Source organism: Hyla sarda, chromosome 1 (assembly GCF_029499605.1).
Source record: "Hyla sarda isolate aHylSar1 chromosome 1, aHylSar1.hap1, whole genome shotgun sequence".
NCBI lineage: Eukaryota > Metazoa > Chordata > Amphibia > Anura > Hylidae > Hyla > Hyla sarda.
This window is the reverse complement of record NC_079189.1, coordinates 489704546-489732118: the sequence shown is the minus strand read 5'-3', so window position 1 is coordinate 489732118 and position 27573 is coordinate 489704546. Positions and strand designations below refer to the sequence as shown.

The 27573-nt window shown below is 41.8% G+C and overlaps 1 protein-coding gene across 2 annotated transcripts in view; it reads left to right on the top strand.

The window, feature by feature from the left end:
• Positions 1 to 27573, top strand: part of HSD17B4 (hydroxysteroid 17-beta dehydrogenase 4) — a 264853-nt gene that overhangs the window by 224087 nt on the left and 13193 nt on the right. For both annotated transcript variants that reach the window (XM_056537370.1, XM_056537371.1), the window contains exons 18-22: positions 1714 to 1783; positions 4030 to 4136; positions 5690 to 5776; positions 7987 to 8076; positions 13174 to 13312. In XM_056537370.1, the coding sequence (XP_056393345.1) occupies positions 1714 to 1783; positions 4030 to 4136; positions 5690 to 5776; positions 7987 to 8076; positions 13174 to 13312 (493 nt within the window). The remainder of the gene's footprint in view (positions 1 to 1713; positions 1784 to 4029; positions 4137 to 5689; positions 5777 to 7986; positions 8077 to 13173; positions 13313 to 27573) is intronic.

The window sequence follows — 27573 nt, the reverse complement described above, 5'->3', positions numbered from 1 at the left end:
CTCTTGAGCTTTTTTTTAAGCACAAATAAAACATAGGAAACTTCATTTTTCGTAAACAAAGTATATTAGAAATATTTTTTATTTACTATAAGGAGTGCAATAGCAAAAATTAGTTTTAATGAGAGTTCCCCTTTAACATTTCAGTTAAAAGTGTACATACATTTCATGTGTATCCCCTTTGTTGAATTTTTCCGTTTTTAACACAGCCGTTCGTGCTGCATGTGTCCTTTTTATCTCGCAAACAAAGAGTTGTTTGGATTGTCATCCAGTGTTATGGAAATCATTGCTTCTAGAAGCCTTTTAGTTCACATGACACCTTACAATCATTGAGTGAGGCGGGATGCTGCTGCAGGCAGCTTATATACTTAAAGCCTAAATATAATAAAGAGTACCGTATTTTTCGCCCTATAGGACGCACCGGCGTATAAGACGCACCCAATTTATAGGTGCAAAATCTAAAAAAATAAAGATTTTGAACCCAATAGTGGTCTTCAACCTGCGGACCTCCAGATGTTGCAAAACTACAACTCCCAGCATGCCCGGACAACCGTTGACTGTCCGGGCATGCTGGGAGTTGTAGTTTTGCAACATCTGGAGGTCTGCATATTGAAGACCACTGCATAGGAGGTAATACTCACGTGTCCCCGCCGCTCCGGACCCGTCAACGCTGCCCTGGATGTCGCTCCCGGTGTCCTGTAAGCACTAACCCGACTATTCAGTCGGGCTGTTCGGGACCGCCGCGGTGAAATCGCAGCGGTCCCGAACAGCCGGGTTAGTGTCCCGAACAGCCGGGTTAGTATCAAAGCTGACCGCCGCGTCTGAAGGGTTAATACAGGGCATCACCGCGATCGGTGATGTCCTGTATTAGCTGCGTGGCCCGGCCGTTGATGGCCGCAGGTACCGCCGCGATAGGGGTGTATTCGCCGTATAAGACGCACCAGTTTTGGGGAAGAAAAAGTGCGTCTTATACGGCGAAAAATACGGTATTTAGAAATTGACTTGGATATTTATGTAAACTGAAACTGGAATGTAGCAACACCTCCTTGACACTTGAGCACTGAGCATGATATAGATGTAACAAATTCATTTTTAGACTAATGCTATGCTGTGACTTATGTTAGTACTCCTGATTGATTTTAATTTTGCAGTGACATTGGCAACTAAACAGATTACAGGCAACTCTGGCTACAAACTGCACCTGATAGCCTCACAATGTAGTCCCAGCCTAAGAATGAAATGAATTTATGCCGTTTAAAATTTTACTTCCATGAAATTGTCAGTATGCATATGCCTGTACGTTGCAAACTTAACATATTTGCCAAGTGATTTCCTTTACTCTATGGAGGGAAATACTTATATTTAAGATTACTTGGAAATTCCTGCATGTTAAAATTTAAAACAAGAAATGGCTGCTGGCTTTAGTGCAGTAATTTTGAAGAGTTTTTCAAGCTCAATGCGTTCTTATGGACATCAATGTCACAGTGATATTTTGTACTGAGAGAGAAGTCTAGGTGTAGCCCGAGCCTCAGGTTTAACAGACTCCTGCAAATTAGCTTCTGATTAGTGCAGAACATTTCAAATTAATTAAACTTAATTAAGTGTATTTCATTATAGAAGAAACGTGTGGTCACCCTGGTTAGGTAGAAGCCAAGACATGTTTTGATTTGAATTAGATCTAGCATTGACTGATGCTTCTGCTCCCTCCTCCCGCAGGCTGCTCTGTACCGCCTCAGTGGGGATTGGAATCCTCTGCACATTGAACCCAGCTTTGCTGCAATGGGAGGTAGGTGAACAAAAGGATTGCAGTGACTTAGCATCTCTTAGTAGTGCCCATTGCATTTGCTGTATTTTCTTTTTGATGTTCTGAGATTATTGTATTACATTCTTAACGTCTGTGCAACATTTATAGTAGGTATAGTAATATGTGTTCTAGTATGCAGTACTGCAAGGAAGTATAACCTGTGTACTGGTGACTAGGTCAATTCCAAATGTATTGATTCTTCGACAAGCATAAGCAGCTCCCACCACTTTCTTTTCCACTATCCAGACACAAGTGGCACCTTGACTACACACACCTGTTTATGGCCAGACCCTTTCCAGGCACTAAGCAGATGGAAATTAGGTGTGATGGTGTTATGCAGGTGCAATAAGTCCCCCACATTAGGTAGGCAGCAGATGTTCCCCGCATTAGGTAGGCAGCAGATGTTCCCCGCATTAGGTAGGCAGCAGATGTTCCCCGCATTAGGTAGGCAGCAGATGTTCCTAACATTAGGTAGGCAGCAGATGTTCCCCGCATTAGGTAGGCAGCAGAAGCCCCCCATATTAGGTAGGCAACAGATGTTGCCCACATTAGGTAGGCCTCAGATGCCCCCCACATTTGGTAGGCAGCAGATGCCCCCCACATAGGTAGGCAACATTTCCCCCAAAGTAGGCAGCAGTTTCCTTATAGTATGCAAAAGTTCAACTGCCCTTCCCTCAAACTTACGTCCTGCTGGTCTTCTTCCCATGTCGGCTCCCTCAGCATGGCCTCTTCTGTTCCTTTCTCTTCCTCTGTGCTCCGGCATCTGATGACGTCACTCGTGTACCGAAGAGGAAGAGCTCGGCCTCTTGTGTTTACTAGCTAAATGCATCCGGCGGTCACAAGAGTGATTGATAGTGTGAATGGCTCTTCACCTTGTCAAATGTCCCACTTGACACAACATTTAACTGTAGGCACCTTATTAGGAGGCATTTATAGTTAAATGAGGGACATGTGGGTGCTGTTCTGGGACGGCGGGATATCACCCCAAATGCAGGCATGTCCCACTGGATCCGAAATGGTTGAGAGCTATGCGGTCAGCAGGTATCGGAGACATTTGTACGTGTTCAAGTACTCGTGCGAATGTTCAGTATCTGCCCCGATACCAGTATCTGTATCAGGATATCCCTATTGACAGCTATTTCATTTAAAGTGATGTTGTGAATGAGAAACCACGACTGCTACAGACTGGAACTCTATTGTCTTTAGCAGTGAATCCAGGTTCTGTTTGGAATCCAATGATGGTCACATTTGAAAATAAAGGCCTTGCGGGGAGAGCTTCAGTCCTCCCTTTACTGTGGAGTGACACACTGGCCCAACTGCTGGTGTGATAATCTTGGGAGCCATTGCCTACGACTGTCAGTCTCCCCTAGAAGTGATATGAGGGACACTAACCGCTCAGTGATGTGCATGAAATCATCTGGCCACACATGTTGCTTCTCATGGCGTCCAGCTGGCATTTTTTAAACAAGATAATGCTCACCCACAAACACACACACGATTGGTTTCCCAGAAATGTCTCCGCCTCTTATTGTCCACAAACTTGTTAGGTAATTTGTCCAATCCAAGCAGTGGCCATGAGAAGCTTCGTGGAGTCATTTTTTCTTTTTCATTCCTTTGGTAATTTGTCCAATCGAAGCAGTGGCCATGAGAAGCTTCGTGGAGTCATTTTTTCTTTTTCATTCCTTTGGACACTGTTTCATTATTACAAACCATGATAATCTCTGGGTGACTGGTAAGGACAGTCAGTTTCTGGCCACAAGTACTACAAGGCACATGTTGGTGTTGTGCCCATAGCACTCAAAGGTGAGTGCATAACTCACATGCTCATCACCCCTGTCCCATTGAGATAAGGGCACATATAGCGCCTTCTTTTGTATTTCCTTTTCCTATATACTGCTTCATAAATTCACGAATGGACATTTTCATGCATACATCTGATAATTCTGCCATACTAGACACCTGCTATGTGTAACACAGGTACAGTAAGTGCTTAAACCAATTCTGAGATATGGAGGTTTGATGTTCTTGCCTCAGGTTATCAACTTATAGACTGTCATTCTATTTCCATGCTGGTTTCTGAATTATTTTTTCTTTTAATAATGGAAACATTTAAGGTATAATAACTGGCTGCGGAACAACATAAATCAACTTTTATGGCACCTCAACATCTTTGTATGTTGATGTAAATATGATATGGAGATTAAAATTGCAATGTTTCCACTCCACAGGGTTTGAAAGACCAATATTGCATGGTCTGTGCTCTTTTGGATTTTCTGCCCGGCATGTTTTGAAGCACTTTGCAAATAATGATGTAACCAAGTTTAAAGCAATAAAGGTACAGTACTTGACATTTTGTTTCTGCATTATGCGCAATATGAAATCACTTAGATTATGTTCTGAGAGAACGATATCACAGTCTGGGTAATTTAGTACATTCAGCATGTACTTTCAGTTGTCAGTTGCAGGGCTTTTGTATTGAAGCTTTTTGAAAAAAATGATGATATACTGTGTAGTAGTAGTGTGGTCCATAGTCAATCGGCCATCCTTCGTTTTATTATTAAAGCCAAATTATTGCGTATTGCAATTTTTAGAATGTCTGTCTGTACAGTGTTGACAGTTGTAGAAACCTTTTTGTGATCCAAGGTTTGCATGTCTGTCACTATACAGGTGTTTTGTATATAAAATGTGTTAATACTTTGTTTTAGTTGATCAAGATCTTTGGTTAGTGACACGAAATAGAAATATTTGTGTTAGAATTTATAGGCTAGAAAGCCCATACTGTTTTATTCCTGGTCACATCTGATAGTCAACTACACTATCAGAATAGTAAATATGATACATATTAGGACAAAGAGGCTGCAGATCTCGGTGATTTGGTGCTGAGTTTTCACTAGGGTCTAACAAGCGTGCAGCCTTTTAAATGTATCACTATCAGCTGCATGTCACCGATTTCCACACAGTACACACAATAGCACAAAAGATCTTATCAGCCGACTAACAAGTGTTAGCTCATTCATAGGTTGATCACTTTGTACAGGCCGATTATCTTGTTCCTAGGACTGGTCGATAATGCCTGTTCCTAGGACTGGTCATTCACCCAATAATCAACCAGTGTAAGAGAGCCTTAAAGGGGTACTTTGCCCCTAGACATCTTATCCCCTATCCAAAGGATTTGAATAGGGGATAAGATGTCTAGGGGCAGAGTACCCCTTTAAGAGAGATATATGTTTACAGAAGACTTCCAAGATTGGATACATTGGGGCAAATACATCAGAATTCTGGCATGAATTCCACCAGGTTTCCTTGATTTGTGCCACATTTGTCATGTGTTTTAAAGTCTTTTTAGACAATTTTGGAGTGAAGTAAACCAGCTTATTGTTGGCCTATGGCTGGGCTTACACCTAGTATTTTGGTCAGTATTTTTAGCCAAAACCAGGACTGGGTCCAAAATGCAGAAAGAGGTGCAGATCTTTCCCTTATAGTTCTTCTCTGGACTAAATACTGATCAAAATACCTTGTGTGAACAAAGCCCAAAGCCGGATTTATCAAACAGCCTGAGCCACTATGATAAATCTGGAGCACTTGAAGACCACTTTTGCACAGTCTAACTATTAGAGAGTATTTGGAAACTACAATAGGACTACAATAATAATTCAATGACAGTAAGCAGAAAGCAGTAATATAGTAAAGAATTAAACTAAAATGACTATGTATGGTTTGTCCTAAAATATTCGAAGTTCATCCTATTAGATGGGTCATACTGGCCATTTGTGCAATATCATAAAGTTGTGTCATCTTAGAATATTGGGAACTGTTAGCATTTATTTTTACATGTACCTTCTATTAATAGAATTTTAAGTTGTCCTTTTACTTATTCCGGTTTTCAAGGTGCGGTTTGCAAAGCCAGTTTTGCCTGGGCAAACATTACAAACGGAGATGTGGAAAGAGGGCAACAGAATTTACCTTCAGTCTAAGGTTAGTGGAAGAATTGGTTGTATTACTTTTGAATATGTGATTTATATTTAGCTTTTATTTCACAAATGTGCTTATTGTAATTTATCTGAATACTGTAGATGTTATGTAACCTTTATGTTCTTGGTTGCTAATCTTAATTTAAACTTTTGTTTTCTACACCACATGGACAACTTGGAAAACACTAGAGAAAAAAGTCCTTTTTATTTCACAGACTATCCAGTCATTTATGGGTGGTTGTCAGCCCTGCTTTTGTTTTGTGCTATTGCATTGCAGCTCCAACAATAGAAACTCCTTGATTCGGGCAAACTTTTGCTTATAATGGGATGCAGCAAACCACAGAGGCATGAATATCCATCTTTATTGTGTTGTGGAGCTATTGTGGTGTTTCAGAATAAAGTTGCTATTTGCTTTGTATTATGTAAGAGATGAACATAGCTTGAGGACTAACCACTTAATATAATGAATACATATGCTAGAGTCTTTATTAGACTTTGCAAGTAATAAGGCAAGAAGAAAAAAATTGTGTCCTGCTTTTTTCACACGCCATAAAGCTTTGCGTTCGCGCTGAGACATTTAGACAATGTTTAAAGGGGTAGTCCAGTGGTGAAAAACTTATCCCCCTATCCTAAGGATAGGGGATAAGTTTGAGATCGCGGGGGGTCCGACCACTGGGGCCCCCTGCGATCTCTCTGTACGGGGGCCAGGCTCTCTGGCCAGATAGCGGGTGTCGACCTCCGCACGAAGCAGCGGCTGACACGCCCCCTCAATACATCTCTATGGCAGAGCCAGAGATTGCCGAAGGCAGCGCTTCGGCTCTGCCATAGAGTTGTATTGAGGGGGCGTGTCAGCCGCCGCTTCGTGCGGAGGTCAACACGCCCCCTTCCCGCGGGCTGTCGGGGCTCCGTACAGGAGATCGTAGGGGGCCCCAGAGGTCGGACCCCCCGCGGTCTCAAACTTATCCCCTATCCTTAGGATAGGGGATAAGTTGTTCACCACTGGGTTCACCACTGGACTACTCCTTTAAGGGGATTGCTAATCTGTGTGCAATCCTTGTGGGGGTGGGGGGTGGGCGCATTTGAAGACCATATATATATATATATATATATATATATATATATATATATATATATGTGGTCCCTCAACATACGATGGTAATCCGTTCCAAACGGACCATCGTTTGTTGAAACCATCGTATGTTGAGGGATCCGTGCAATGTAAAATATAGGACAGTGGTCTACAACCTGCGGACCTCCAGATGTTGCAAAACTACAACACCCAGCATGCTGGGTGTTGTAGTTTTGCAACATCTGGAGGTCTGCAGGTTGTAGACCACTGTTAGAGGAAGTTGTACTCACCTGTCCCCGCCGCTCCAGACCGTCACCGTTGCCCGGGATGTCGCCGTCCATCGCTGTCACCGCGTCCCCGAGGTGTCCCCGACGCTCCGGCAAGGCCTCTGCTTCCCCGACATCCGTGCTCTCCGTCACCGCCATTACGTCGCTACGCACGCAGCTCCTATTGGATGATGGGACGGCGTGCGCAGCGACGTGGTGACGTTGATGCAGAGCGCCGACGATTCAGAGGATCCCGAAGAGGATTTGCCGGAGCCCCGAGGACAAATAAGTGATCGTCAGTGGACCACACGGGGCACCGTAAACGGCTATCCAGCGGCAGCTGAAGCAGTCAGCTCTGCCGGATAGCCGTTAATGCGATGGCCCCGACATACAAAAGCATCGTATGTTGATGCTGCCTTCAACATGCGATGGCCTCTGAGAGGCCATCGCATGTTGAAATTATCGTATGTTGGGGCCATCGTAGGTCGAGGGGTCACTGTATATACAAAACTACATAACATGATGTGTTATAAAAACAGTTTTAATGCCAGATTGACCTACGTTTTTGTTCATTTTATACCTCAGGCTCCACACCAAATTGCTAAATGTTTATAGACACATGCACATTTAGAGAACAAATCATTAAAGATGTCCAAAAGACATTTGACCTTTTATATCTCTGAATGATGTCTGATGCCGGTGTTCACTTGCAAGGTATAAGGCTTATTGATCTCCGTGTGGATTGGATGAGACATGTCATGAAATGTCAGAGTTGATGACTTCAACTAGGATGAAGCGACTTGAAATGTTCATTTTCCTACTTGAGTCTCCTTGAGGAATACAAGCTTAAAGAGTTACATGTTTACTTCCGTCTTCCAGGTCAAAGAGACTGGGGAAATTGCCATTGCTGGGGCCTACGTTGACCTTACATCAACTGTTAACACTCTGGAATCCAAAGCTGCAGTCCAGGTAGGGAAATGTATTGAGTAATAAATGCAGCCTGATGAAATGTACAAGATGCAGCAAGCATACATTTCAGGTGTTTTCTTTAGAGATTAAATCAATAAAGAGATTCTGGGATTTGTACTCTCCGTAGAGGAATTTTTGATCTCGTGTAGATTACTTTGTCCATTTGAATCTTGAAACAAGAACTCACAGTAGACATAGAAGCAAGTGGAAAAAGAGAAATTAAATTCTACCTTGCCATATTGATTTGTTATTATGTTTACAGGGAAACCAGCACATCAATACAGTTGTCAGTTGCGTTGCTTTGTTCTTTGTAACACAATTAATTTTAAAAGAAAAGTAGACATGTCCGTTAGAAGTCCCCATTGATTCTTGCTGCGTTACGGTTATCCCTGCTTGTGATTTGCCTTTTCAGCACAATGTTGCAAGATACATGGCTAAAAATTCAATAAGCGCATTGTAGTTTTGTCACGATTAACACATGGAAACATGAATGCTAGCTTGGTCCCTCCAGCAACAAAATAATGTTGAACCCTCACTCATGCTTAGAAAACACTGTTACCATGAAAAGGTAATGTAGTGTATATGTCATCCTTGTACTTTAAACATAATTCTTGTGAAGACAAAATATCCAGTGTTTATTGTTAATAAGTATAAGTAACATAGTATACAAACCAGTGTATAAACTAAGCCTTCATGTATTGTCAGTATAGAAGGGTGTTCTTTGTGCTAAGAGTGATGGTATATGCTACTGCAGGGGTTTTTTAAGTGACAAAATCAATAACCAATGAAAAACTTTTTGTGCAACTAAAGACATTTACAGTCAGAACTAATGGTTAGTTGAATTGTTTAAGAGTTAAAGGGGTATTCCCATCAGGCTGATCAGAAGGGTTCCAATCTCCTGGACCCCCACTAGTCCAAAGAACAGGGACAAAATTGTCCTTGGAATGATAGAAGCACACTGGGAAGCCAACACTCCAATAATTTTTTTATGTGGGGCCCCTGAACATTGTAGAGTTGAGTGGTTGACAATGTCTGTGACCCCATAGACAGCAAGTGGAGTGCTGGCTGCGGAGGTGCACTTCACTATTTATTCCAGGGTAAATTTTGTCCCAGTTCTCTGGATTGGTGGGGGTCCCAGTAGTTGGATCTGCAGATCAGTTTATTATTTTCAAGTCTGTTGGTAGGGAATAACTTCTTTAAAAAAAATGTATTCAGCATTTATAATCCAGTGGATTGATTTTGAGATATGACGTTATACAAAGAATATTTGTATCTTTTTGGTTTAAGCTTCCTCTGCACAAAACTGCAAGGTCTTCTAGAACCTAGGTTCTGAACGCGCCCCCCCCATGACATCACCCATCTACCTTGTGATGCCTTACCCTTAAATCAGGGGTGTGGAAATTAAAAAAAAACTACTTGTCCAAGGGACTAAAGCGGAACACAATCTACTTGTCCCTCAAGAAAATCCACTTGTCCTGGTTGATGAAATAATTTCAACCAAAATAGTCTGATCCCCCCACTAGACCACCAGGGATGGATATGAGATTCCTTTAGACACTGCTGACAGCGGTGATTTAATGGTTTATTAGGCGATCGCAGCATGCCAGGCTATTAGCGGCCGGAGAGCTGTAGCTCCTCTTACCCCCGAGGCAAGCCCAGAAAAGTCTAGATGTAACTTTTTGATCACCTTATAAAACAGTTCTCATATGAAGTGACCAAAAATGAGCAATTCTGGACTATTATTTACATTTACACCGTTCACCTTACGGTTTAATTAACATTATTTTAATAGTCTGGACATTTCCACATGCAGCGATACCATTTATGTTTATTTTTGAACATTATTTTTATTTAAAGAAAATTGGAAACTTTTATTAGGAAAGGGGCTTATTCACATATATACGCACTTATTAAAATATTTTAATCACTATTTTTCAGTCTCAATAGGGACTTATGTGTTACTGGGGGGTGGGTGGGGGGGGGGGGTCTGCTTCTCCAGTTTATGTGGTGCATTTTGTGTCAGAAAATGCTGGAAGTTGCATTTAGTTACTAGATAACTACAACACCCAGCATGCCCTGATGCAGCCTATGGTTGTGTGGGTGTTGCAGCATGTTGCACTGTATAGTAGTACAGTTAAGGTTATGGTGTAACATGCTGGGAGTTGTAGTTTTGGTTTGTGTCAGCTGCAGAGCCATAGTCTATGTCAAGGAATACTGGGAATTACAGTTAGTAACTACAACACCCAGCATGCCCTGATGCAGCATATAGCTCTGCAGCTGACCGGAACCAAAATTACAACTCCCAGCATGTTACACTTTATAGTTCTACAGTTTAGGTTATGGTGAAACATGCTGGGAGTTGTAGTTTTGGTTCGGGCGTGTTTGTGTGCATCCGTGCGTGGGGCTCTTGGTTGGCGGGTGAGTATGAAGGGCGGGATTCTGGGGGTGCAATTTAGTGTGGGTGCCACTAAAAATAAATAAAATTAGATGGCACAACTGCCCTAATGCCTGACTTGACAGTCCACTCCTATACAAAACATTCATGCATACACATATCATACATGCACCAGCCACTGCTCCCATATACATACACACACACACACACACACACACATACCCATACATTACATACACACATACACTCACACCATACATATACACCATACATACACCCGCCACTGCCCCCCCACATCATACATTACATACACACATACACTCACACCATACATACACACCATACATACACCTGCCGCTGCCCCCCCCCCCACATCATACATCACATACACACACAACACACTTAGACATTATACACACATCATACATTACATACACATCACACAGACATCATACACACATCACACATTACATACACATCACACTTAGACATTATACACACATCATACATTACATACACATCACACAGACATCATACACACATTATACATTACATACACATCACACTTAGACATTATACACACATCATACATTACATACACATCACACATAGACATCATACACACACTCACACCATACATAACCACTAGTGTTTCCCAACCAGGGTGCCTCCAGCTGTTGCAAAACTACAACTCCCAGCATGCCCAGGGCATGCTGGGAGTTGTAGTTTTGCAACAGCTGGAGGCACCCTGGTTGGGAAACACTGATATACACCATACATATGCATACATCATACATACACCTGCCGCTGCCCCCCATCATACATTACATACACACATCACACATACACTATGGAGTCTATACTGTAAGATCAGTCACTCTATGGAGCCTCTACTGTAAGAGCAGTCACACTATGGAGTCTCTACTGTAAGAGCAGTCACACTATGGAGTCTATACTGTAGGAGCAGTCACACTATGGAGTCTATACTGTAAGAGCAGTCACACTATGGAGTCTATACTGTAAGAGCAGTCCCACTATGGAGTCTCTACTGTAAGAGCAGTCACACTAAGGAGTCTCTACTGTAAGAGCAGTCACATTATGGAGTCTCCACTGTAAGAGCAGTACACCCTACATATATAACCACCCTTCCTGCCGCCGCCTGCATTCTCTGCCTCCTCACCTGAGCCGCCATTAGTGGACATCAGAGCTGTAGTCCCGGCCGGTGTGAGGTGAGATTTCCGTCCTCCCCCTGCTCTGTGTTTTCCCTGTGCAAACAAGCAACCGCCCCGTGGTGGATTAGGTCCTGTCTAGACAGAGCAGGGGAGGGGGAGGGATAGAGCTGTGTGCGGGGGATGGAGCTGTGCACGGAGCTGTGCTCGTCCTTTCTCTCACCCTGCTGTGTCTTCTGAGCTGCGTCCTCAATCCTCCGGGAGGGGAGATAAGGGGGCTCTGCAGTCAGCTGGAGGCCACCGCCCCCTCCATACACTCTGAGCGCCGGTGTGAGGTGTAGACTTCCATCCGCTCCTGCGCCTCACACCGGCATTAAAGAAAAATAAGGGAGAAGTCTGTCTCTCCCTGCTAGCCCGATACAGGGCTAAATCTATAAACAATTCACCTGCCCGGCGCCCAAAACTACTTGTCCCGGGCGTCGGGCTATAGGATTTCCACATCCCTGCTTAAATGTATCAGACACCAAAATATAAATAAATAAATATATACTTACCATGGACATAGCCCTGTGGCAACCTTTGCTTCTGTAGGCACTGGAGGCAATGATTGATAACATATGGATAATATGGGGGCTGGGCTCCTGGGGGCCAACATCTATATGGAGTTTGTATGTTTTCCCCGTGTTTGTTCCCTCACTCCAAAAAGCCATCAAGTCCATGAGGACAGTATTCACTGACCACCTATTGTCTTGTGCTGAAAATTAGAAGACGCAGAGGTGTGAACTTTTCTATTGCATGCTAACATGTGCAAAGAGTTCAATAGAAAAATACAAAAAAAATGTATTGTAAAGACTATGGCCCCAGATTTATCAAATTGTGTGAGAGAAAAAAATTTGAAATTTTCCCACAGCAACCAATCGCAGCTCAGCTTTCACTTTACCAGAGCTCGTTACCTGAGCTGTGATTGGTTGCTGTGGGAAAATCTCTCCACTTTTTCCTCTTGCACAGTTTGATAAATCTGGGCCTATGAGATCTTACTGAAATGTTGGTACAATACCATGTGCAGCACAGCATATCATTGTAGCTTCGGTTATGTTGCATAGTATTTTACCAGCTTCATAGATAATCTCTGAGTAGAATGCTGCTGTCTCATCCTTTTCGGCTGTAACATCTTAAATGTGTTACATGTATATTTCATATAGGACAGAAATGCTGGTAATTCTAGTGTAATCCATTCCCATTATGACATTTAATCTTGTATGCCTTCAGCAATAAATCCATTGCTCCGATAGCATCTGCCACCAGACAGTATATTACTACATGGAATACGTTCTATAATTCTTTACCTTGCTTTATAGTCTAATAGAATTACTAGGTGTGACAGGCTGCGACACAGAACATAGCATTGATTTGAGAACCATGAATAAAAAATCATGATGCATAGTCATTTGCAGCGATTTAATAATTAGCATTAGCAGCTGCACATGATTTGTATGTACGCAGTATAACCAAGTTGTGACCATGGATTTCTAGGACTCGGGACTACAGAGTAATCTGGTGTTTGAAGAAATCGGTCGTCGTATCAAAGATGTCGGGAGTGAACTGGTTAAAAAAGTAAATGCAGTCTTCCAGTGGGACATCACCAAGGATGGAAAAACTGCTGCACAATGGAGTGAGTTGAAAACCTGCAGTTTATTTGAATGTATATTTTTTATTTTGTGCCCAATCTTCTTGTTGATATCTTTTTGACGTCTATAGCGGCGTGGGATTGATTTGGTTGGTCTCTGCCCCAGTAACTAGATTGGACTATGTGACTCAACCAGATTTTTCATACAGCCGTCAAACGTAAAAGCAGCACAGGATAATTGTCTTATTATTCTTCTCACAAGGACACAGTTTCATTGTTACTGCATAAAAGTCATACTTATACCCCTCTAGATTCCAAGGGAACTTATCTAGAGGAAAACTTCCAAATATAAAAAGACTGCTGCAAAACAGCAGATAGTAACCAATATGAAATGTAGGCATCAATGCAACTCTCTTATTGGCGGGGCTAATACCCCACCTCCTTTCGAGATATATTTTCTCTTTTTGTCTACTCTCTGCTAAACTAGGTATACCTGAACTGTGTATAATAAATCCCTAAACACCGGTATTGAGGGCATAGCTAGAAGGTAAAAGTACTGTTGGAATCGGGGAACACGAAGCTTTAATGTGATAGGTGATAGACTGACAGGTCCTCTTTAAAAGAAAACGGTCATCTGTTCACCCACACTAAACCCAATACACTGGGCTATAGTGTGGGTGAACAGGAAACCAATGAGGGGTTAATGGGTTAAATACATACCTGCACACCGGAGATCTGTCCCTCCGAAGATCTTCTTCCATCTTCAGTGAATTGCGTGCTGGAGGCTGGCCCGCCAGCTCAATATGAATATTCATTCCCGCGGGTCACATGAGCTCTCAGTCAGTTTTTTGGGATATCTGCCACTGACGTTTTTGAGCCAAAGCCAGAAGTGTATTCAAAAGTAATGGAAAACATAAAGAAAGGACTTATACTTTCCTTCCTGCTTGATCCACCTTTGGCTTTGGATTATAAATTGCAGGACCAAAAAACTGCCAAGTGGAAATCTAGCGTAAGCGTTAAAATGAGGTGTTAAAATTATGGAACAAATTAAAGCTCCATGGGGAAGATTTATCAAAACCTGTGCAAAGGAAAAGGTGCCCAGCTGCCCATAGCAACCAATCAGTATACTCGGCTATGTAATTTTATGTTATTTTTTTCTACAGAGGTCTGAACTCAGTTTTTTTTTTATATATAGAGCTTCAAAATTCCTGCCTAGATATAACATTAAATTATAAAATTCTTTGTTCCTGCAGCCACCACTAGTAAAGGCTTAAGAACTGTTTATACTGTGCATATTGTTTATACATTAAACTGAATGATAAAACAGTATGTCGTAAGGTACGGAGTTCCACTTATTGGTGGCTGCAAGCAGTGGCAGTACTAAAATATTTGAGCTTTGACTTCTATAAAGATGCATAATGAAATTAACCAGCTTAGAATATTAGACCTAAAATGTTGCGTAACCAAAATTGTCAGCAATTAGTCACAATGCTTTGAGATTTGGGTATACTGTGTGGCAGAAAGTAGTCAAAATTAAATCATTAGCAAGTAACTATTCACCCAAGCTGGGCATATACATTAAAGTTGACTGGACCTGACGATTGCAGTGGGATCAACTAACCATCAAGTGGATATGGTGGCCTCAAGTCTCCCATCAACGGCAGATGGTGGCGGGAACGAAGGGTTGGGCATGTTGGATTTTAACATACCCGTATCTTTAGCTCTTAGGGAGATAAGCCACTACCAGAGCTGTATAGCAAAGGCTTTCTTTTCTCCATACGTGCACTTTTAGCTGAGCATGTAATGTGGGGATCGGTTATAGTCCTCTTTTTCTGTAGACCAGTGGTTTCCGAGATGTGGAATTCCACATGGTGCAAAACTACAACATCCAGCATGCTGTGAGTTGAAGTTTTGCAACAACCAGAGGCCCACAGTTTGGAGACCACCGGTGTGTGGTTTTATTTGTGCAGGTTTGTGAAAACCTGGTGTCCTTCTAGCCATACTTCATTGAGTAGATTGTGCTGCTTTTCGGAACTCCGCCTTACTCTTTGCTGTGTGAAATGTATTATTTGCAAAAGGTGAGTGAGTTTTTATTGTAACTCTGTGTCTACAATAAAAATTAAGAACATTTGGTAACTTTCATATATATTCTCAAAATGAATGTCCTTTTGTCCATTTTACTTTTCAGAAATGTTGTTTTTAATCTACTAATGTTGATAGGTTTAGGCTGCTGTTCCGCAGCTTTTCTCCAGGCTTACTTCTCGGATTAAAAAATCCAAGTAAAATTTTAAGCCTCGGAGGCTTTCTCTGTAAGTGTTTATCGCTATCCTTTGGGTCTGGCTGCTGGGCTTGTTTCATTATTAAATCTGTTACTCAGCTGGGTTTCCTTGTCTTTTAATCTATGACTTGTCATCTTGCCCCTTGCTCTGTATGGATGTTCGAGGCACAGCTACTGACAGCCCTAGAAACCATACAGACCCTTCAGCTCATTGCTGTCATGGCTGATGAGTCCTACTTTGGCACACTCAGTGAATGTCCTTGAGCTTAGGGTTGGAGAAGAATGCAAGGAAAAGGAAGGAAGTTTGCTTGAGAGATTGTGTATGGTTATTGATTATTTTCCTTAAATCTTGCTATTTCAGGACAGTATGATTCACATACAGATCCCCTATGTTATATTTGAAGATGTCAGTCTACTTTTATGAGGCTTGTTCATGAAATGTAAGCAGTGTTTACTGATACCACAGCTATAACAGAACAGACATTGCATTACTTAGCTTGTACGACCCTGGCAAGAACAAGACATAGTTCTGCTTGTTGTCATTGTACCTTTTTTTTTTTTTTTTATTGTCTGACACATTTCTAACTTTAAAGAGGGTCAGAGGTCAAACCCCTTCCCCCTGCAATCAGATACTGATGCCCTATCTTGCGTACTGGAGTGCCTTTTTTAGCAGTCCTAATGCCTTTTGGGGCTCCGTTCCTTTCCTCTACATCACATTAACAAAATAACATTAATGCTTATGAAGAAATATAAAATCCCATCCCTTCCCCAATATCGCGCCACACCCCTACCCCTTAATTCCCTGGTTGAACTTGATGGACATATGTCTTTTTTCGACCGTACTAACTATGTAACATTGCTGGATGACTCTAGCTGTACAGACTACATTTCCTGAATGCAGCATTCCAAAAAAGCTATGGGCAAATGCTGAGGGGAAAACAAGATTACTGGAAAGGTTTGAAAGGGTTATTTCACTAGCCAGCATTCGGAACTGAATGTTCCGAATGCTGTTTTCGCCCTGCGGTGGGTCGGCCACACCCCTCGTGATGTTACAGCCACGTCCCCTCAATGCAAGTCTATGGGAGGGGGCGTGACAATTGTCATGCCCCCTCCCATAGACTTGCATTTAGGAGGCGTAACGTCACAAGGGGCGTGGCCGACTGCCGCAGGATGAAAACAGCGTTCGGAACATTTAGTTCCCAACGCTGCCTAGTGGAGTATCCCCTGAAGGATTGTAGCAGAATTAAAACGTGTGGTAGTTTTTGGGAACCCAAAGCCGGAAGGGAAAACACTACCACTGAGAACCAATACCCCTTGATCCTAAAGGGAAATCTGAGGTAGGAAACGTGTCAGAGAAGAAGAGAATGCAAATGCAAGCAGAGAATGAAGTAGGATGTGTTTTCTTCTGACCTTAGTTCACTGCTCTACATACATCTCCTTGAGTGTTTTATTGGGGAGTTACAGAATGCATTGCATACTATCTATATGATAGAGTCCCATGTTGCTGTCTCTCGGTGCTGAGAAGCCAACTACTCTATTTATAAAGCCGTGTTAGTGCAATCTTGTAAAGAGTCACAATTTTGGTCATATGACTTAGTAAATATATCACTCCTAAAATAAAAGATCCTCCCCCAAACAGTTTACAGATTGACAGGGAGGACCATGTACCTTTCTGCACATAGAATGAAGCTATGCTCTTGTCGTTGGGCCGGCTTGCGAATTGGTTATCAATTTTTAGCACTACCTTACGTAGGTGAACCACATGTATACATTACTAGTAGAAATAATCAGTTTGAATTGCTGAAAACAGACCTGTTCTCTTAACATTTATAGAACATATATAGAATACAGATCATTGCGTTTTTAAGATGTGAGTTTACTTTCCAACTTTCCGTGTTTTGGCTGTACAATGCAGATTTTGGTGTGGGAGATACATGACTAGCACGCACAATGTGCTAGCTTTTGTTGCCAGGCAACATGACGTAAGTATTTGTTGCTTGCTGCACCTTTTTCTGCAAAGTCAAGGTAAAATGACTGTATCTATCAAGTTATGATTCAGATGTGATGTTTTGAGCAATACTTCATTGGTTCAAGTAGATAACAACATTTCTTTTTTGTTCTCAGGGGTTCTTGCAGGTTCAGATAATGTTTTATTTCAGAATAAAAACATTTTCTTATTACAATAGTGATATTCTAGGGACATTGTTTAAAGAATGACTAAACAGCAGCACAAGAGATGCCTAACATGTAGCATCAAAGGATTGCCTCTGCCGGGAATTTCTGTGCTTTTCATTGTGTAAAACTACATACAAAAAAACAAGAATTAAACCAAGCAAATATGGAGCATTCCTGTACCTACAAACTGTTTTTTCTTTTATCTTGTTGGTTAGTTTTATGAAATTTGGACCAGGGAAAGAGGCTCAAGGAACTTATGTAGGGAGAGCTATATTTTGGTCCTTGAGCATCTTTACCTAATTTCCCATATACGGCTGTGTGTATACCGATCACCTAGTGGCCAGCCTATCTAGGCTTTACTGCATCTTGGAAGTTTTACTAGTATCTAGGTAAAATTTGCCTTTTTATGTATGAGTAATTAAAAGTAAAGTTTCAAAAAAAGTTTTACTGGTTTTTACCACTATATTTTTCTCTGTCCGGTTGACTGTCTACACTACTTATATAGTTTTATATTACGTTGTATTAATGTTGCCCTCTCCCTAGTGTCCACAATCTCTTCATCACTGCTCAGCCTCACCTTACTCCACAAACTCTGCATTTCTGGGTGAATGTGTATGTCCGGCTTGCAAGCCATGCCCCCTCACACAAACCACACCCCACAAAGCCACATTCCATTCTATTTTTTAGCCTATATTCTCTTCAGCACAGCCTGACCTGTATGAGTACAAGAGCATCATTGTATAAATATATATAATCTCAACATGTATGTATGAATGTATGTTCCATCACAACTTTCACTTGGCTGGAGATATTTTGATAAAACTTGGTGCATAAGCTACTTATATGCCAGCTAAAAATGTTGTAGATTAAAATGAACCATAATCCACTTCCTTATGCAGGAATGGGGTTGTTCTCTTAAGTCCCATGCAAGTCTTTGGAACATCAGGTACATCTGATCCCATTATTCTCGGGCTGCAGAGATTTCCCGGAACTTTTAAGCATAATGCCAACTGTTTAGCAGGCAGGTACAGACACTAGTTAGTACTTGGGCACTCTTCTAGTTTAAAATAAAAGCAAACAAATGTGAACGTAGAATAGATTTATTCTTCCGTAGTTTTTTCCTCTTTGCTCATAATACGAGCATAACGAGAAAAAACAAAAAAACAAACAGCCATGACAGATTTGCTGGATTGACTTGAACGGGGTCTGTTGGGTTTCTGGTATGTAACGTGTAGCCTTTTATGGGACATAACAGTGGGGCATGCTGCACTCTTCCGTCTTGCATTAGATGTAGAATCTGTGAACAAAGCAATAGGGATATGGCTTGCTAGAACAAGAAACGGTGTTTAAAAAGATGATGTTGTGAATGGTTGTATTAGCTGGTAATAATACAAAATGTGCAGGTCTGATATAAATGCAATTCGGATAACCCTTATAAACAAGGTTTTTATTTTTTTCATTAGAATAGATAAATTAATTGTGGTTGGATGCTTAGTGTGTTCATTCACATGCTTCTAATGTTATTGTAACGCTTGAATTCTGATGTCATATCACAAATGTAAACATTTTGTAGCATCTGTATCACCTCCCCTATTTAGTAATCGCTGCATAATTTCCACAGCTAGATTCATTCTATTACAGTGTTGACCCTCCTCAGAACCATTATGGTGGTGTGCCAGGTTTCCCACAGCTGTCAGCTATTCCTTCAGCTCTGCCCTATTTACAGAACAGAAAACATGAAGCTTCTACTACACCTGCAAAAGCGAGAGTCGGTTGATCAGTAAACAGCAGTATTTCTTTATCATTTGTTGGGACTTAAGAGCACGTTCGTATTTTGAGTGAGGACAACCTAACTGACATTGAATAGGTCTAAGCCTTTTGGAGGGGCAATGGTTGGGATGTACTCCGGGAAAGTATATATGGTTTCAAAGTCACCACACTACCCAGATAACCCTGTAAACCATCATGCCTGATATGCATGGCTCCTGTGGCCCCTGTTGTCTTTTTTTGGCTTCTTGACATTCTTTGACATCCTTGCATTCCCTTTCCTACATCTCCCAGCAATCATTGCAGCTCTGCCCTTCCAGCCAGCTCACTTTCTGAGAGCAGCCTCCATGCCCCAAGTTCAGTGTGTGATTGGCTGAGACACCCCTCCCAGGTCTCAGCACTAAGGGAAGCATCATCAGTGCAGGGCAAAAACCACATGGTCTGTGTCTCTCATGAGGGTGGGGGCTGCTTTTTAGAGAGATGTTTGGACAGAGACAGTGGATGGCTGGATGATATCATTCTTTCACTTCATGCTAGTATGTGACAACCAAACCAAGAGCAAAAAGCTCTATTTAGCTAATGAATTATATTTAGACAATAGGTTGATGAGAGGGAAAGGGAAGGCTATGGGTTTAGTTCCCCAGCGTACTCCTTTAACTAAATGATTATACACAGTATCAAACATGCAGAAGATCTAATGCAGGGATGTGGAAATCATATCCGGGACAAGTAGTTTTGGGTGCCAGGCAGGTGAATTTTTTATAGATTTAGCCCTGTATCAGGCGAGCAGGGACAGACAGACTTCTCCCTTATTTTTCTTTAATGCCGGTGTGAGGTGCAGGAGCCGATGCTCAGAGTGAATGAAGGGGGCAGTGGCGGCCCCCAGCTGATTTCAGTAGCCGGGGGCCCAGGCGTTGTGAGTGGATCTCAGGAGCGAGGGCAGAGCCCGAGATCGCACGTCTGCAGGAGATGATTAAGCCACGCCCCCTCATCCCCCCTCCCGGGGGATGGAGAGCGCAGCTCTGCATAATACAAGACGACAGGGGGAGAATGAGGACTTCCACAGCTCCTCCCTCCCCCACACACAGCCTCTCCCTTCCCTCTGCTCTGTCTACACAGGACCTCATTTATCACGGGGAGGTTTCAAGTATTCATGGGGAAAATACAGAGCGGGGAAAGGACGTGTGTGAGGAGACTGCACTGCACAGGCTGGGGATTTCACCTCACACCGGCTCAGGTGAGGAGGCCGAGCATGCAGGCGGCGGGAAGGGTGGTTGTATATGTATGTAATGTATGATTAGGGGGGTGTATCAGTGGCGGGTGTATGTATGATGTGTGCATATGTATGGTGTATGTGTCATGTGTATATATGATGTGTGTATGGTGTATGTGTCGTGTGTATGTAATGTATGATATAGGGGGCAGCGGCAGGTGTATGTATGATGTGTGCTTATGTATGGTGTATATTTATTGTGTGAGTGTATGTGTATGGTATATGTGTGATGTGTGTATGTAATGGGGGGAAGCAGCGGCGGGTGTATGTATGATGTGTCTATGTATGATGTATGTATGTAATATATAATATAGGGGACAGTGACCCGGTGTATGTATATGTGTATGTATGATGTGTATGCATGTATGTTTTGTACAGGGGCGGACTGACAAGTGCTGCTGCCAGTTGTGCTAATTTTTTTTATTTATATTTAGTGGTTTCTGGCCACCCGCACTAAATTGCACCCCCAGAATCCCACCCTTCATACTCACCCGCCTACCAATAGCCCCACGGATGCACGCAAACACGCCAGAACCAAAACTACAACTTCCAGCATGTTGCACCATAACCTAATCTGTAGAACTATGAAGTGTTACATGCTGGGAGTTGTAGTTTTGGGTCGGGTCAGCTGCAGAGCCATAGGCTGCATCAGGGCATGCTGGGAGTTGTTGTTACTAACGGTGATTCCCAGTATTCCTTGACACAGCCTATGGCTCTGCCGCTGACACAAACCAAAACTACAACTCCCAGCATGTTACACAATAACCTTACTGTCCTACTATACAGTGCTACATGCTGTATCAAGGCATGCTGGGTGTTGTAGTTATCTAGTAACTAAATGCAACTTCCAGCATTTTCTGACACATAAATTAGAGTAAATAAAATGCACCACATAAACTAGAGAAGCAGAACCCCCCCCCCCCCCCCCCAGTAACACAGCGATGTTCAGTGTTTTCCAAGTAAAATACTCCATATATAAGTCCCTATCAAGACTGGAAAATAGTGATTAAAATATTTTAAGAAGTGCGTGTATATGTGAATAAGCCCCATTCCTAATAAAATTCCGATTATAACAGATCATGTCACACAAGATTACCCTCATCCCTGTATATGGAAAAATTGGTGTTATAGGGGTCAGATGGGGGGGGGGGGGACAATTTTCTGTGGTTGCCTTGGGTGTAAAAGGAGCTGGGTACAGCCCTCCCGCCGCTAATAGCCTGGCATGCTGCGATCACCGTGGCTGCTATTAAACCATTAGATCACCGCTGTCTAAGTTGACAGCAGTGTCTAAAGGAATCTTATATCCATCCCTGGTGGTCTAGTGGGGGGAATCGTACTATTTTGGTTGAAATTATTTTATCTACCAGGACAAGTGGATTTTCTTGAGGGACAAGTAGATTGTGTTCCGCTTTAGTCCCTTGGACAAGTAGTTTTTTTTTTTTTAAATTTCCACACCCCTGTAATGTGTGAATCCCCCCCCCCCCCCCCCCCCCCCCGGGTATGTACCCACCCAGTATTGCCCGGTCTTCCTACATAAACTTTGTGGAAGAGCAACAATGACGCGCTTGACACCTCCTATCCTATCCTCGGGTGGGGCTCAGCTGTGATGAAGAGACTGTAGGTTGAAAATAGAAAGGATGTGGGGGGGGGGGGGGGTATGGCTGGCAAGGTGGACCAACACGTTCTCTGGGAGCATCTCCCAGAGACCACCTTATTTTGGGCCCCGCATCGGAGCTTGTGGAGTTAGGTGCAGTAGAGCTGTAATGAAGAGATTGTGGTTGAAGGACCTGTTATGTGGGTCAGGCAAATATGGTGTTTTCGCTCTTGAACTGAAACAAAAAAGGGGCCCAAAATTAAGGTGGTCTTTTTTTTTTTTTTTTTTTTTTAAATAACCAACCAGATAGAAGCCAAGCAGCAGCAGTCTAGTATCATCAGGGTTGGAAGCCCCATTTATTTTGGCCCTTCCCAGCCAAATACTACTAGCTTGCTACCACTCCAGTCTCATCCAGTCATTTTTGATGGTCCGGGACTGTCCGTATCGGCTCTTCTCAGTACCCCTGGTGCCGGAGGGTACTAAGATAATAATGGGTTAGCGCTAACCTTTTCACGGGCTAATGCTACGCTCTGGCTTAGTAACAGGTGCTGGGTATCAGACCGTTTCCTCTTTTCCTTTACTAAGCTACAAATATGTAAAAAAATAAACACACACAGACTTTTTAAAAACTTATATTCCAAAGAATACACCCAGACCCCTCAAGTAGCCATTTTATTAAAAAAACATGTTAAATCGTGTTTCCAACGTAATACAGCCTTCTAGAAAAAATAAAAAAATAGAGGTATGCCCCCTTCTTTTAGGCCTAGCTATATCTACCTATGGTGGCCAAGTCAAACCTTAGGCAACTTTAACATTGTTTGCACAACATACGTACAGGTCCCCAACTGCAACAAGTATACAGCAGGATACATTTGCTATTGACTTCTATTGTTTAAGACTATATTCATTTTTTAGACTGTTCTTGAACAAAACAGAGCAGTGCAACCTGCTACACTTTATGAAAACATACATTTTTTTGAATGGCAACTGGATCCAGCTGTATATAGGCATCCTGTTGTAGCATTATATAGAATCTTTTTGCATTAAGCAGGAAACATGTATGCCTCAGCTTTATGGTGAAAACGTATTTGACAAGTATCTGATTGGAAAATAAGAAAATAAAAATTCAGTCTAGAGAATAAATAGAAAATTAACAGAATTTTTTTTATTGTAAGGTATTTTTGTGGAAGTTAAAATGCTGTACCATCTGTTACATATTTTGTCGCTTCTTGATTTTGAGCAATTTGCTAAATCAAGAATTTCTGGTAATTTTACTTCTTGCTATAAATGGTACACCTGCACCTTCAAATATTATTGTCACTCTGCTCTTTATGTTTGGGGGAGGGGGGTCTTGGCACCAGGTCTAAGGTGGATAATCAGCAGTATATGTGTGTGTGTGTATATATATATATATATATATATATATATATATATAATAGAGTGCATTGTTCAAAATACAATAAAAATCACATTATAAAACCTATAGTGATATCCTGAAGCCCCAGATCGCTAACTACTAACCTGTTTCTGCAATGCTCATAGCGTCTGCTAAGTGTTCAACAATACTCAGAATCCATCATTCCCCGTTAGTAATCAGTGAAGTTGCAATGAGGGATTTATGGGGATGTGGTTACTTATAATTGTAAGCATTTACACCTGTGTTTGTACCAATCACGATTGATCTTGTTGTATTTATATGGATCATGTTCACTTTGTTGCTGTCCGGTCACTTGCATAGTGGATGGGACTGGTGCTGTCCTCTACTTCTTTATATATATATATATATATATATATATATATATATATATATATATATATGTGTGTGTATATATATATATATATATATATATATATATATATATATACATATACACACACACATATATACATATACACACACACATATATACACACACACACATATACACACACACACAAACAGTCATGGCTGTAAATGTTGGCACCCCTGAAATTTTTCTAGAAAATGAAGTATTTCTCACAGAAAAGGATTGCAGTAACACATGTTTTGCTATGCACATGTTTATTCCCTTTGTGTGTATTGGATCAAAAACCAAAAAAGGAGGGAAAAAAGCAAATTGGACATAATGTCACACCAAACTCCAAAAATGGGTTGGACAACATTATTGGCACCCTTAACTTAATATTTGGTTGCACACCCTTTGGAAGGGATAGGAGGACGGGATGTGAGATTGAGATAGGAGGATGGGATATGGGGACAGGATATGGGGTTGGGATATGACAACAATATATGAGGATGGGATATGAAGTCAAAAGCTTCCTCATTTGTTGATATGCGGTCGGGACAGAAGGTCGAGGACGGGATATGGAGACGGGATAGGATTTTGGGATAGGATGAGGACGAGATATGGGGACGGGATATGAGATTGAGATATGGAGACGTGATATGGGGATGGGATATTATAACAATATATGAGGACGGAACATGAAGTCAAAAGCTTGAAGTCAAAAGCTTCTTTGTTGATTTTCCTCCCCAACAAGGATTAGGAAGGAAAAACTGGGCAACACTGGGTACTCAGCCAGTGTGTGTATGTGTATATATATATATATATATATATATATATATATATATATATATATATATATATAGCCATGTTTTCCTGCAGATTTCCAGTAATACAGGAACCCCACACCATTATTCCCATTTATCAATCAGGAGCCTATAGGAAAGAGCAATGTACAACTATGATTTAACCAGGAAAAATATCCTTGAAAGCCAATAAACTATTGTGTTCCTTCAGTTACGGCTGGGCGGTATGACCAAATATGTGTATCACAGTATTTTTGTAACTTACAGTGGAGATCAAAAGTTTGGGCACCCCAGGTAAAAATTTGTATTAATGTGCATAAAGAAGCCAAGGAAAGATGGCAAAATCTCCAAAAGGCATCAGATTACAGATTCGACATTCTTATAATATGTCAACAAAAGTTAGATTTTATTTCCATCATTTACACTTTCAAAATAACAGAAAAAAAATGGTGTCTGCAAAAGTTTGGGCACCCTACAGAGTTAATATCTTGCACTGCCAGCTTTGGCAAGTATCACAGCTTGTAAACGATTTTTGTAGCCAGTCAAGAGTCTTTCAATTCTTGTTTGGGGTATCTTTGCCCATTCTTCCTTACAAAAGTCTTTCAGTTCTTTGAGATTTCTGGGCTGTCTGTCAAGCACTGCTCTTTTAAGGTCTATCCATAGATTTTCTATTATGTTGAGGTCAGGAGATTGGGAAGGCCATGGCAAAACCTTCAGTTTATGCCTCTTGATGTAATCCCCCGTGAATTTTGAGGTATGTTTAGGATCATTATCCATTTCTAGAAGCCATCCTCTCTTTAACTTCATCTTTTTCACAGATGGTATCAAGTTAGCATCCAAAATTTGCTGAAATTTTATTGAATCCATTTTTCCTTCTACTCATGAGATCTTCCCTTCCATGAGATATTCACTGGCTGCAACACAACCCCAAAGCATGATTGATCCACCCCCATGCTTAACAGTTGGACAGAGGTTCTTTTCATTAAATTCTGTTCCCCTTCTTCTCCAAACGTACCTTTGCTCATTCCGGCCAAAAAGTTCCATTTTAACCTCATCGGTCCACAGAACTTGTTTTCAAAATGCATCAGGCTTGTCTATATGTTCATTTGCAAAGTTCAAATGCTGATTTTTGTGGTGAGGACGTAGTAGAGGTTTTCTTCTGATGACTCTTCCTTGAAGACCATATTTGTACAAGTATCTCTTTATAGTGGAATAGTGTACCACAACTCCAGTGTCTGCCAGATCTTTCTGGAGGGATTGTGCAGTCAAACGTGGGTTTTGAATTGTTTTTCTCACAATCCTGCGAGCTGTTCGCTCTGATATTTTTCTTGGTTTTCCAGATCTTGCTTTAACTTCCACTGTTCCTGATGACTGCCATTTCTTAATTCCATTCCTAACAGAGGATATTGACATCTGAAAACGTTTTGCTATCTTCTTATAGCCTTCTCCAGCTTTGTGAGCGTCAACTATTTTCAGTTTCAGATTTCTAGACAACTGCTTAGAAGAACCCATGGTGCTGATTGTTGGGGCAAGGTCAGATGAGTCTGGGCATTTAAAACCTTTGAGATTGACATCACCTGGTCTTCCCAGATGATGAAGAACAATCAATGACACTGGCAGGTCTCAGCTTTGCAAAGGGGGCAGTGCATGCTATAAATTCTGCAGGGTGCCCAAACTTTTGCAGACGCCATTTTTTTGATTTCTGTAATTTTGAATGTGTAAATGATGGAAATAAAATATTACTTTTGTTGATATATTATAAGAATGTCTAATCTGTAATTTGATGCCTTTTGGAGATTTTTCCATCTTTCCTTGACTTCTTTATGCACGTTCATTCAAATTTTTACCTGGGGTGCCCAAACTTTTGATCCCCACTGTATGGCGGTTCCACGGTATATAACTGTATTCCCCCCCCCCCCCCCCCCAAAATTATCAGCCCAGCGCTGCGCTGTCCCCATCGGGACGACTAACCATCCCCACCGGACGGTCCCTGCAGCATAGATGGCCCGGACCAGCTCACCCTAACTTCCCACCGAGGGGAGGGGAGTACAAAACAAAAGGGGGAAGGGGGGGGGGGCTGGATGATGACAAAGGCCGCAGTGGTCTTCAACCAGCAGATCTCCAGAGGTTTCAAAACTACAACACCCAGCATGCCCGGACAGCCGATGGCTGTCCGGGCATGCTGGGAGTTGTAGTTTTGCAACATCTGGAGGTCCGCAGGTTGAATACCACTGATAAGGGATTGACAGGCGGAGAGTTCACTCGAGTATAAGCCGAGGGGGCGTTTTCAGCACGAAAAATTGGTAGTTCCCTGATGTGGGGACAGCACAGGGCTGTGTTGATAATTCATTCCCGAGGGGGAGGGGCCCAAGAGGTATTGCGGTATGGGGAAAAATGCAATATCGTGCAGCACAAAACTTCGGTATTCGGTATGAACCGGTATTCCGCTCAGCCCTACCTTCAGTTATGTTTTTATTTCTCTGTTATTGCCAAGTTAAGTGTCCCTATATTGTCTCTGTTCCTTAAAGGGGTACTCCGGTGGGCAACTTTTTTTATTTTATTTTTTTATCATCAACTGGTGCCAGAAAGTCAAACAGATTTGTAAATAAATTCTATTATTAGCTGCTGAATACTACAGAGGAAATTATTT